At 43.7% G+C, this 12663-nt stretch overlaps 2 protein-coding genes across 2 annotated transcripts; one reads left to right on the top strand and one right to left on the bottom strand.

Annotated features, from left to right (window-relative positions):
• The first annotated feature begins 2070 nt into the window (after window positions 1-2070).
• vwa1 (von Willebrand factor A domain containing 1) lies at window positions 2071-5367 on the top strand. Its single transcript, XM_062460547.1, has 5 exons — window positions 2071-2551; window positions 3582-3914; window positions 4348-4623; window positions 4927-5211; window positions 5339-5367. Exons 1-5 carry the CDS (start codon window positions 2071-2073, stop codon window positions 5365-5367), a joined length of 1404 nt encoding a protein of 467 aa, XP_062316531.1.
• Window positions 5368-7270: 1903 nt separating this feature from the next.
• otud3 (OTU deubiquitinase 3) lies at window positions 7271-11395 on the bottom strand. Its single transcript, XM_062460113.1, has 8 exons — window positions 11239-11395; window positions 10353-10671; window positions 10106-10254; window positions 9720-9832; window positions 9354-9476; window positions 8794-8926; window positions 8292-8482; window positions 7271-7933 (listed from the first exon to the last, which is right to left on the bottom strand). Exons 2-8 carry the CDS (start codon window positions 10559-10561, stop codon window positions 7769-7771), a joined length of 1083 nt encoding a protein of 360 aa, XP_062316097.1. The 5' UTR covers window positions 10562-10671; window positions 11239-11395; the 3' UTR covers window positions 7271-7768.
• Window positions 11396-12663: the final 1268 nt, after the last annotated feature.

The following is a 12663-nucleotide window of genomic DNA, read 5'->3' as shown; positions in this document are numbered from 1 at the left end:
GCCTATTCCATTCATAGAGACCAGAAGGGATTTGACTAAATTAACACGCAAATTACTTATGCCCTAAGCTTTTGATAAAGACCATGCTAACTTTGAAGGCTTGTGGATACACCTTGGGTCCACGTCTTCCCTCTGGACTGGAGATGTAAGCATATCCTCATTCACTGGTCATGTGATGTGAGCATTTATACAGCTTTGGAGTGTTTTAGCTCCAGGAAAGAAAGTGCCAAGTTCCTCAGGCCCATTTAGCCTGTGTGAATGTACATCTGTAGCGCACCTGACCTGTGTGTATATATGTGTCTTTAGTAAAGCTCTCTCTTGGAAGTCGCTTGGGATAAAAGCGTCTGCTAAATGAATAAATGTAAATGTGTGTACACATGTGTGCATGTGTGTACGTATTAACACAATGCAAGCCATGTCCATCAAACTAGCATCTCCTACCAAGAAAGCATGTGTGTGCACTTTATTCACGCTTCCATTTCAAAGGCAGGAGTTCATCACTCTGCTTTCTAGCCGACCAATGCTGTTCACTTCCATGATTTATACATTTCATGATTCGTGAGTTCAGCACTTGCAATAGAAGCTAATCATGATTACAACGATGGGTTCCATTCCGGAAGCCCTCCAAGATTCTCTCAGAGTTGAACTCTGCTACTGAATGTTAGGTCCAAACATTTGGTATTAGATAAACACACATGCCCATAGAGGCTGAGGACAGGGAAGGACCTCGAACCAAAAGGCCATATGTGCTTGGTAGCTCTGGCCCCTCCCACATAGGGTACTGCAGTGCAAAGTCCAAACAATAAGACAGATGTAGGGCATTTTAAGGAGGTAAGAGAGAATATGCGAGTGTGTTTGTTCATACATGCCTCAGTGGTCCTCTCTCAACACAGCTCTTATCAGTACAATCTCTCAACCTTAATGTGAAGCGTTAAGAAATTCTCTGAGAGGTGTCTAAAGAAAATAAGGAAATGTCTAACTAGCTGAGGTCAAACGTTGGGTAGGTGATTTCACCAATATTTCCTTTGTGGGTACGATGTACTGGAATCAGTTCAATCACACACACACACACAGTCTCTGTCTCTCCTACTTTCTCTCCCTCCACTTCGCTATGGTACATTCCTTCTTTTCTCTCGGATGGAACAGCCAATGCATACCTCCCCCTAACCCTTTCTTTCTCTCTTTCCCTCCCTCACTCCAATACCCAGTAGCCCCACTGTTCTGCCACTCCCTCTTCACTCCCACTCTACTCTCTTAATACAGTCATATCATTCCCTTTCTGTCTTAATATGGACTCGCTTGCTTCTTTTATGAAATCTGCAAAGTAGTCTTCATCTGTGTTCACTGCGTGTGTTTGAGGGCATTGTGAGAAATTACACCTATCCGCCTAACTCCTTCACCAGTTGTCTCGGCTTCTTTATCCCTATTTATAGTTTCCGTTGTTTGCTTTGATCTGTTCTTATCTCCGTAATGACTTGTTTCTCACTTCCCCTCCTATGCCTGCTCAAGCCTCCCTTCTCGGTTTTAGTTGTCTCCTGCTTTCAGGCTTAAGGCTTCGCTGTAAAAGATTTTAATGACTGTGTGACTGTGTTATTCCAAGGAGGTGGATGGCGAGAGAGGGAAATTGTGTGTGTGTGTGTGCGCGTAGGGAGGAGACCAATGGAAAAAGTTGAGGGAGGAAGGAGGATTTTGAGAGTGCTTGTTGAATATTCTCTTTCTATGGTTGGATAGCTAGGTACTGGGATTATACTTAAGCCTATAAATGTGTGGTAATGTTTTTAACATTCCACCTGTGTGTTTGTGGTACTTGGTGAGCAAGACCACACTGTTTCCTCATGATTGTCTTATCACTGTAAACACAACCTACCTGTAAACAACAGTTACACTGAGGACTTCATAATGGAACAGTTACACTGAGGCAATGGAGCCCATTGTTATTGGCAGATAAACCTATTTTCTTCTGGTTAAATATTGTTCTCTCTCTTTCTCCCAGTGCTCAACTGTTGCGAGGGTGACGTTCTCTTTCTATTGGACTCCTCGGGCAGTGTTTCGTCCTATGAGCACACCCGAATGCTCAGCTTCCTCTCCGAACTCCTCCTCCCGTTCTCATTGGGCGAGGACCAGGTCAGAGTAGGACTGCTGCAGGTGGGTACTCAACCCCACCTTGAGTTTGGCTTCAACTTCTTTAATACCCAAGCTGGTCTTCAGCGGGCGCTCAAGAGCACCAGGCCTCTTGGGGGCGACACCAACACGGAGGAGGCCTTACGGATGGCCCAGGATTCGGTGCTGAGGCCTGGAGGGGTAGGAGGGGCAAGGCCGGGGCTCCCCAGGGTGTTGGTATGGCTGACGGATGGAGTGAAACCGGGCGATGTGATTGGACCAATGGCGGAGCTGCGAGAGGAAGGCGTGGCGGTGTTGGTGGTGTCCACGGGCCACGGGAACTACCAGGTGCTGCGTCAGGTTGTGAGCCCGCCCGTGGAGTCACATCTGTACTTTATTGACATCGATGACATGAGTATCATCACAGACGACCTGAGGGACGCCATCATTGGTGAGTTGGTTGCGTTGGTGTGTATGTGTGTTGTGGAGGTAATATTTAGGCCTACCGTAAACTTCAGTGCGTCTTCTGAATGGAATACTTGTTAATTTTAAGAATTTCAGTAAAGGAGCTTAGCTTCTGGTTTCTGAAGCCGGGGGATGTCACCGTAATGGAAGGCGACACGATTTCAATTGGAAAATGTCCTTATTTGCATAATCCATGTTGCAATTTAAATCTTTGATTACCCTGCTTGTCATTTCCTAAATTGCCTGCACCTGAGTCAGACTTCCCTCTTCTGCCTTGCCGTCGTTCCACCGCAGCTTACCACACTCACACTATAATACCACACACTCCCAGAGACAGTGGGGCGAAAGGGAAAGATGACACTGTGTGTGTGTGTGTGTGACAGACTGTAAGGAGAGAGTTGGGGCTATTAATATAGAAATTATTTAACCCCAGTCCTATTTCCCTCACCACCATCCACCCTCCTTCTCTCCTGTGCCCCCTGGAGTGCCAGACGTAGATATAAATAGACAGGAGAGTATTTCTCTGGATAGATAGGGTAACAACCATAATGCACCCATGGACAGTAAAGTCAGTCTATGTAGCAGTAAGACATGATGCATGGAGTAAATGCGTCCTCTTCCCGTACTTCTGTGGGTATCTTTTACACTGAGACCTCTCCTGGGGGCTGGCTGTTGTGTAGCAGGGGAACCATCCAAACTGGGTTGTCTATTTTGAGTGGTTTTATCGCACAGGCTTTGAATGTGTTTGGGGTCGTCTGTCTGTCTCTGTCTGTCTGTCTGTCTGTCTGAAGGGCTTAAGCCTGTCTCTCTTCTGTAATGTCTGTCTGGCTGGACCCTTGGTGTGCATTAGATGCATCTTCCTGCAGGTGTTAAGTGTAATTATAATTATAGCTGTAGTTGATTTAGATGAGAGCATCCCCATGTGATACTGTTAACGCCGGGTGCGTTTCTGTCGGCAGCGTGGTCCGGTTTAGACCCGTAGACCCCCATGCTTTCTCATCCCGTTTCTCATCCAGAGATCATCCGAGCCGAGCGGCTCCAGGTCCGAGATGTGTCCACCGACACCGCCGTGCTGCAGTGGAGGCCGGTATTAACCGGTCTGACCGGTTACTACGAGATTCGGTATGGACCAGTTCCTACCGGTACTGTGGGTGGAGGAGGCGGTGGCAGTAGTGGTACCAGTCCTAGTACCAGCGGCGGTCAGTACCAGAGACTGACCCGGCCGGGGGACGCCAGCGACGTCAAGCTGACTGGTCTGAGGCCGGACACAACCTATTCAGCCACACTGACCCCCGAGTCCAACGAACATTTGTCAAACTCACTCTCCGTCAACTTCACTACAAAGCCAGGTACGTCTGCCTTCATTATCTAGACAACAAGCGGGCGTACCAGCTATAGTTTATAATGTACACTACAAACTTTTGACTGGTACTGTATGTCATCAGTCTATTTGAGTAGCAAATTTGAAACTCCTGTAGAACACTTGGATGCACTTGATTTATCGTATGTAGCGCATTGATGCCATTGGGACAGACGAATCAAATGAACCCCCACTGAGGTACTTAGTTCAAGTGCTTTCAAGTAGTTTATAATTTCTATTACAGAACACGTTTAATTATGCAATAATTAACTCAGTTCTGCTGAGTGTTAGATGATTATTGTTTTAATCAGCTTTTGGAAACATTCAAGTAGACTTTTGTTGTTGTATGTTCACCAACGAAGAAACTCTCCTCTCTACTTCCCTTCTAAATTGTCTCTCCCTGTCCCCCTGTCCCATGTCAGAGGTGATGAGCCCAGCCACAGTGACCATCTCTGAGTCGGGCGTGAACTCTGTGAGGGTGAGTTGGGGTCCTGTGCAGCCTGAGGCTGTGCAGAGCTACAAGGTGGAGTACTCTGCTCTGCCCGGGGGGAAGCTTCACATCGTCACCACGGGCCGATGGCAGAACTCTACGGTTCTGACTAACCTGCAGCCAGACACTCAGTACCTGGTCACCGTGAGCGCCCGCTACTCCTCTGGGAAGGAGAGGGCCATGTCGGTGAAGATGTGCACCCAGGAAGGTGAGGAGCCTGGTGGGAAATAGGGGCCTTGGAAACTGGGTTAGGGATCATCTTACAAAACTTTAATCCTTCTTTTCTAAATAGAGGGAGGGGTTCACAGCTTAACTGCTTTTTGGCTTGTATTTCTACTCTCAGTCGACACTTGAATGGAGAAAGACCGCCTTGCGAACCCTGGGGTTGGTTTCGAACTAAAGCTAAATTAAATGATTAAATGTATTAAGTTAAATCTCTTATTTATTCTCTTCCTTTCTCTTTCCCTGTCACACTCAAACATCACATCTCCCCTTGTACATCCTTCCCCAGTGACGCCAGCCCTAGCAGACCTGCAGTTGACCAAGGTGGGCAGCGACTCTGTCCAGGTGGACTGGAAGCCCAGTGCCCAGGGTCTGAGGGGCTACTGGCTGACCTGGGAGGACCAGGACCAGAGAGGCTCTCCAGCCGGGCCCCAGCACTCCTCCCTCTACCTGCCCTCCAGCTCCCTGTCCACCCGCCTCACACACCTGCCCCCCGCCGCCCGGGTGTGTGTGTCGCCCGTCTACCGGACGGCCCGTGGGGAGGGGATCTGCTGCTCTGCGCGGTTTCAGTCGGGTGAGGAAAGGAGGAGGAAGACTGTTTCCATGGAAACTACCGAACACAACACTGTATTCCATGGAATGACCTTTGCCATTGTTTCTCTAAACCCATCTTTCCCCTCTTTGTTTCTCTACCACTCTAGACGTCTTTTCATACCGCTACAGATCCTAGCACAACTTCTCTTGGCTGACAAGGACAGCGATCGAAGGACGGTGAGGAGGGGTGGAATAGAAGCCAACCACTTTGCTTTCAAAATGCTCTTTCATACACTCCTCTTTTGCACACTCCTTCCTGGACACCATGTGTAAGATGTTGTGGCCTGCAGAGCACTTGTGTGCAATAGACACTTTGGAGTGTAAGAAAACACCTGCAAAAACCGAAGGCTTCTTGCTTTTTAATTTCCCATTGTAGTCAATGTTGTACGTGGTCTAAACCTGTAATCTCACTGTGTATTTGTTTTATGTAGGCTTACAATGTAGAGAAGGCTAGCATAGAGAATAATTGAGCTTTTCCAGTTCAAGAAGGGTCTAACGTGAGGAAAGATGTGAAAAACATCCTATTTATTTAATGCACCGAGGACTTCTATCTTACTACATATCCTGTATCGTTGGTTTTGTGTGTGTGTGAGTGCATGTCTGTGATCTTCAAGTATAATTGAAGGGCATGTGAACACAGGATCTCTAATAAGAGAGGACTTCAGAGCACTTGGAACCGATGAAAAATTACAAACAGACCTTCCACATGCCTTCACGTGCTTGCACACAGACCGCGTTTGAGAGGTTTTAAGATAAATAAAAAAAAGTGCTATTTTCTGAATATTTGTACAGTCTATGTTTTCTGATATAAAGAAACATTAAACAGACAGGTTAACAGACACAGTTAATTATATTTTTTTTGTGATGTTGGTCTGTCTTAACAATATGGGGTCTGGAAGCAAAGATTTAATTTGTAAGTAGTCTCTACTGCCCTCTTCAGTCATTTAAAGGTTGCACTGAATTTTGTATTCTGAACTAGATTTTATCTAACTATAGATTTCTTGATATTCTATGCAAATTAGTTGACATGTATGTTTTGGTAAAAATCCACTATTGGATTATGATGGGTTTACAAATTAAAATGATGTTCACACAATTTAGTCAGTTGGATATGCCTAAGAAAGCAATGTACTATACATCCAACTTTATTTTGTCTTTCTTTTTCTTATATTTCATGTGAGAATTGGTGAAAATCATCAACCCATTTTTTAAAATATTTTGGTGGTCTTTTTTCATGTAGGAGGAGTACTTTTTAAAAGTTGTTAAGTGTGCCAGTCATCCAATTGGCTGATAAACAATGGTGTAGATGTTTCACCTTCTTGTTTGGAAGGGTCAGCACACACAAATTGTAACAAGAGATGCCGCTAGATAGCTGTGAAACCGAAATGTAGGTTAAGATATTCCTAACTAAGGGCCACTTCTCCACGTCTTCCCTACATGTTTTTCGTAATAGCATGTCAATGAACATTTAAAAAAAATTACAATTTAAATATTGTGCTTGTATTTTCCAGTAATTGAGAAACACGACAATGTGTAGACAGAAATCGACGGTCAAGGATAAAAAATGTGTTTCAATAATCAAGCTCAATATAAATAAACATGTAAATAACAAGAGAACATAAAAATGATACTTACAGATTCAGAATAGTATCCTGCTTGTAGAAGTGTCTGTTTAGATTGCGGTACAAATCTATAATAGTTTGCGTTACAGTTGTGCATAACTATCTGCTCTGATGATGTCATCATGGAATCCATTTGTGACATCATTATACATAAGGAGGAAAGTACAGAAATACAGCACATTGAAACTTCCAAACAATGGTGTTTTAATGGACCAATATACTACCAAACTGTTTTGACTAAATCTCTATAGTAAACACTGAACTTGTCAACCTGTATGACGAGCATGTAAACTGATAAGTGTTTATGGCCTCACAATAGGCTGATGTGTGTTTGCATGAAACCCCCTACCCTTAATCATTTAATTAAAAAGTTGAATATAAAAAATACATAAAAACCATTAATAACAAAACATCAACTCTAATAACTAAGGATTGAGATTTATTGCAGCATTCCACACCATATCAGACAGTATGCATAACAATCATTAATTAACATATTTTTTTTGCTTTCTCTTTGGCTAGAAACAGAGAAAAACTCAATTCAAAAGAAGACAGAGAAGCCCATGATACACTGTATGGTCATTTGTGAAAATCTTTCCTCATTCACCAGCATCAGAAGAGTCTAGACAGTGTGTCTATGAAGAGCCCAACCAAGTAGCAAACAAACCCTAAGCACACGATTGCTGACGAAAACAAACACGTCAACTTCTACTTGCACATGCACGCACGCCCACACACACACACACACACACACACACACACACACATCTCAGGCACTGTACATTTGCAAAAAATTCATTAGCATTTTCTTTTTCTTTTTTTAAATGTCATCCAATATGATTGAAGTTGATTGAATGTGCAAAACATTGCCATCATCCTCACACTTCTAGTTGTGTTAGGCCATTCTGTTCTATTTTATATACTGAGTGTGTTGAGAGCAGGAACTAGAGTAACCGGTTCTGGCAGGTTCTGATTCTGGTCTGGTGCTCCTTTGCTCTGGAGAACCTTCTGACGATGTCGTTCCTCCTGTCTCTTCTTCTTCTCTACACGCTGCTGTTCCTTACGTTGCTTGTTGGACACCTGAGAGCATTGAACACTTAACCCTTGTGCTGCCTTCGGGTCACATGACCCAAAGGTTCACAACAAACCATCGTTGTCAATTTTACCCAATACAAAAACAAATAAAAAGCATTTTCTTTAAACCTTTGTGATGTGGGGGGGTCTGAGACAGCCCGACGGTTAAAAGAAAATGCTTCACTTTTTTTTTGTATGCGGTAAAGTAGTCGCAATACGACGGTGGGTCAGAATGACCCGAAGATAACACAAGGGTTAAGTAAGGAGGGCCGGACTACAGAAGACCAAACAAGGTGTTGACAAAACTCTTCCTGTCACTGTTTGGTAGTGCTGGGAGGGAATGCAGTATGTGAACGAGCCATACCTTGGGTTTGTGGGATTTGCTTCCCTCTGGTGGTCTTTTGTGGTCACTGCACTCTGTTGGTTCACCCTGACAGGCAGAGCAAAATCCTGAAGCACACTGGCCTTGGCAGGACGGGGCTGGTAGCTCAGCTTCCATCAGCCACTCTGCATTAATGGTGGCAGCACTCAGCTGGAACAGATTCTCCTCCTCACCTGAACGATACAGGGCAGAGAAATAAATAATTTACACACAGGATTGACTGCAATTTCTCAATTGCGAGGGGAGTGGTCTCTGACAGTAAGATTTACATTTAGTCATTTAGCAGACGCTCTTATCCAGAGCGACTTACAGTAAGTACAGGGACATTCCCCCTGAGGCAAATAGGGTGAAGTGCCTTGCCCAAGGACACAACGTCATTTGGCATGGCCGGGAATCGAACTGGCAACCTTCAGATTACTAGCCCGATTCCCTAACCGCTCAGCCACCTGACTCCCTAGATCTATCTCATAGGAAGGTTCCTCACAATACATCCCCCTGTTCTTTAGGGAGCTCAGGATAACGCTGTCCTCTTCAGAGGGGCTGGGCGAGGGGGACTTCCCCACATCTGTCTGACCCCCCCCAAACTCACGCTGATGCCCTATGGCTTTCTGGAGGTTCTGAAAGTGAAAGATAAAATATGTTAACTTAAGGATTGGGGTTTTTTCATTCAATGAACATGTGCTGAAATCCCCCTTCACAAAGCCTTTTACTTGACAAAAAGGGAATTACTAGTATATCAAAGGCCTATCTAGTTTTGAGTCATATAAGTCTTAAAAAGAACTACAATCTGAGAATTAACTACAAAGTACACCTGGGAAATGTAGTTTGATTTCTTAAACCAAACTATCAGCATAATGATACTAATGGTGCCTCAGTACAAGTTTGTTGTCACAATGGCAGTTTTTATTTAGTATTTATATATTAGTTTTATTATTCATAACTATATTTAATTACCATTGCTCATATATGTACTTCCGGGCCACAACACAAGGCAGGACTTTCTTACTCTATAGAGGGTTAGCTGACGTTAGTTGGAGGGCCTACCTCAATGCGCAGTAGAGCAGGGCTCTCAGAGTTGTCACCAGTGGGTCGCACGCTGTCGTAATGGTCGCCATAACGATAGGCAATGTGAAGCTCTCTACAAACTTGCTTCTCCACACCATTTATCTGAATTGGTATGAGATCAGAAGTATCACTAGAGGCATCTGTATTGCACTACAAGTAAAATCTGAACCATACAGCATCTGTAAAAATGTTGAAGTTGAACATTACCTTGTTTCAAAGCATCATTATGAGATTCAATGTGTGTTTCAAGGTTACCAACACTTGTCTTCATGTCTTTGGACAATGAATATATGCCTCTGGCCATAGAATAAATCTTATAGGGTGGATACAGCTATCGTTTCCTACCTCCCACAGTGGAGTATTCAGCTGATGGATGACTACTTTCAGCTGTTGGCTGCGGGCAAAAGCCACAATGGCATCATTGCCAGCAAAAGTACCGGGCTGGGAGAGATTGGATACTGGGTGAAAATGAAAGTGACAGAATAATGAATAGAACGGTTTTGAGTGACTTAAGACTTTCTATATGACATTGTTATTGTTGTTGTCTTTTTACCCTGCCATATTGAATCCACTAGGTTTTTACTCTGTCATGATTACAATTACACACACACACACACACACACACACACAAACTACAATCTGACCTTACTTTCTTTCCCATGCATTACAGGAGATTATTGAATGTGTTTTTTCCAGGAACAAATTGGTTTAGCTGAGGTCATTTTCCTTACGATGCTGAGCAAATGGCATGTCATCCTCTACGAAGGGTTCAAAGTCGTGACGGTGTGACATCATGTACTGCACAGTCTCCTGGCGCAGACGGAGATGTCCTCGAGAGTGTCCCTCCAGCTGGTCCCCAAGGGCTCTGAACAGGCAGTTCCTACAGAGAGCAGAGCAGAGAGACTTGTAGTTGGCTACACGTACAATACCTGACTGAGGAATAAACCACAGGTTGAAGAGGCTGTCGTGTCATCTTACCCATCTCCAGGGACCTCTCTCAGCTTCAGCCCCAGAGCTTGGAGCTGATTGGAGAAGCTGACAAACTCCTCGGCGTCGTCCCCACCGTCCTGAGGGCGGTTCTTGCGGTCCTTGGCTATGGCACGCCGGGCGGCGCGCTCATCCCGCTTCCGTTCCGCGTCGCCCTTCCTGTTGCCGCGCACAGGCTTCCCTGTTTGCTTCCTGGACATGCTTACTGCTGTCTCCACAGATGTGAATACCTATGCTGGCACAGTGCTACAAATACAGATCTCCTAATCACTGATGCATGGAGATCACTGAGTTCCTTAAAGATCAAAACCTGGTTGGAAGATAGATTTGATAAAAATTAGACATTTGTTTGAACAAAATCATGCCACTGTACTACCACACAGCCAGACAAGAAGTAGTTCACCACAGAGTACAACTATGTTTATGACTTATGCAGCAAACTACAGTATATGTCATTATGCATGTTTTTTGTTAGCATGCAGCTGCTGTGTTATTTTACATACTGTATTGATCTAGACTCTAGTACGGCAGTAGTAACGACGTAGTCTAGCGAGCGCTGCATTAACTGGTTAGCTATAGATTTAGCTAAAAAAGCAAGTCAAATTACATCAGATCAACCAACAGAACTGCAACATAGCTAGCGAACAAAGAAGGAAATGTGACCGGCACGGTGCCATTTTACATATTTCGTTGATTAATGCGGTTTGTTAGTGGCCGTGCTATGGCGGCTAAGCTAGCTCTAAAGTTAACAGCTAGCTACAGTAGCTGGCAGACTACCTACAGCGAAACCACTGTTATAACCGTAACACAACACACCAAGTTATTCTTTATTCTAATAAAAAAATTATATAGCTAGCCAGTTCATCAAATTACTCACATTCCACAGTTTGTTGGATATGTCGAGAATCGACAACGACCTAGGAATATCTTACTTAATGCTAATCAAATACGGACTCGTGAGTTTTGTTTACAATCCTTTCCCCCAAAATTCTTCCGGATTCGTAATGAAAGTACGGTACGTTGAGTGGACCAAATCTTGTGTCATCATCCAGTTTATGTTTATGTTTAATATTAATGGAGAAGCTAGAGATAACTGATATCCGAAATATAAATTATGATACAATAATAATTATGATTGAATTGATTATGATTATGATTGAAAAATTGAATAGGCTGTAGATGTAGGTTTTGTCAGACAATTTTGGACAAGATTTTCAATTTTACAATCCAATATCTCTTCGGCTGTATGTGCCTAGCCCTGCTCTTAAAGACTACATGAATAAAAAGAGCTAAAGTAGGAGGCCAGAAGCCTCTTCTAAATATGTTCTATTCAAGTTAAGACAAAGCTAGTAAGTTAACATAAAGCGTGCTGTAAAAAGGTAGTCTGGGTTTGCAATATCAACTCAATAAAAAAGTGAAGTATTAGCTGATGCCTGGCAGTCAAAAATCAAGCTTTGAGTCATGTTCATGTTGCAAAGCTGTGTGTTTCAGTGTATGACTCAGGATAAGGTGGGAGGTGAGTTATGTGTTTTGAAGGAAAACAGGCCCCCATCATCACTCTCTTTTCTCTTTTCCTTCACTCTCCTCTCTTCTCCAAAAATCTGTTCCATCCTTTTCACCAATCCTCCTTATGACAACATGTCGTTGGAGAGAATGTGTGTGGGGGAGGAGTGGGTAGAAGAGAGAGAGAGAGAGAGAGAGAGAGAGAGAGAGAGAGTGTTGCACACCAGCACCACAGTGAGTAAAGAAACAGCCCCGGGACTTAAAAATGCAACAGTAACAGGATGAGAATAAAAAACTACAGGAAGACAGAATCTAAGTGAAATGTCATTCCAGTTTCATTGGCTACAAACTGAACAAAATCAGGTCAACATGATGTCTGAGTCTGTATAGGCTATATTTTTCTGGCACATGGAAATATTGCAGAGTGCTAAATAAATAAAAACAATCAAGAAAACACGTTTTTTTTTCTCATATGAATCTTTTCAGACAGACCGAACTGTGTGCAATTCCAAAGATGCAACGTTGCCCGCTCTTTTAACCAATTTGTTCCAATCCACGAGGAGGAAGATATCCATTGGTTTCTGTAGATCGGCTTTGGCCAATCGACTATCGCCCGGGTGGGTACTATCCAAGGTCCTGAACTGTCAGTGGCCCCGCGTGTCTGGATGCCAACCACGAGCCTAACCTCTCAATGTACAATACATTGGGGCCCTATAGGGAAAAAACATACATATGTTAATACATCGTTCCTTTAACACGTTTTCTTGCAGTGTGTTGATTTTGGATCACGCCAAAGTGT

Source organism: Osmerus eperlanus, chromosome 4 (assembly GCF_963692335.1).
Source record: "Osmerus eperlanus chromosome 4, fOsmEpe2.1, whole genome shotgun sequence".
Taxonomy (NCBI): Eukaryota; Metazoa; Chordata; class Actinopteri; order Osmeriformes; family Osmeridae; genus Osmerus; species Osmerus eperlanus.
Note: the sequence above shows the minus strand (reverse complement) of the source record. Positions and strands in the feature narration are given on the sequence as shown.

What these genes read in the sequence shown, in the direction of transcription:
- vwa1 (XM_062460547.1), top strand. Translation starts at nt 2,071, where the DNA reads ATGCTCAGCTTCCTCTCCGAACTCCTCCTCCCGTTCTCATTGGGCGAG. An exon ending in CCTGAGGGACGCCATCATTG is followed by an intron (nt 2,552 to 3,581) that starts GTGAGTTGGTTG and finishes TTTCTCATCCAG; the next exon opens with AGATCATCCGAGCCGAGCGG. An exon ending in CTCTGCGCGGTTTCAGTCGG is followed by an intron (nt 5,212 to 5,338) that starts GTGAGGAAAGGA and finishes CTACCACTCTAG; the next exon opens with ACGTCTTTTCATACCGCTAC.
- otud3 (XM_062460113.1), bottom strand. Translation starts at nt 10,561, where the DNA reads ATGTCCAGGAAGCAAACAGGGAAGCCTGTGCGCGGCAACAGGAAGGGC. An exon ending in AAAGAACAGGGGGATGTATT is followed by an intron (nt 8,483 to 8,793) that starts GTGAGGAACCTT and finishes TGTATCGTTCAG; the next exon opens with GTGAGGAGGAGAATCTGTTC. An exon ending in GCAAATCCCACAAACCCAAG is followed by an intron (nt 7,934 to 8,291) that starts GTATGGCTCGTT and finishes CAATGCTCTCAG; the next exon opens with GTGTCCAACAAGCAACGTAA.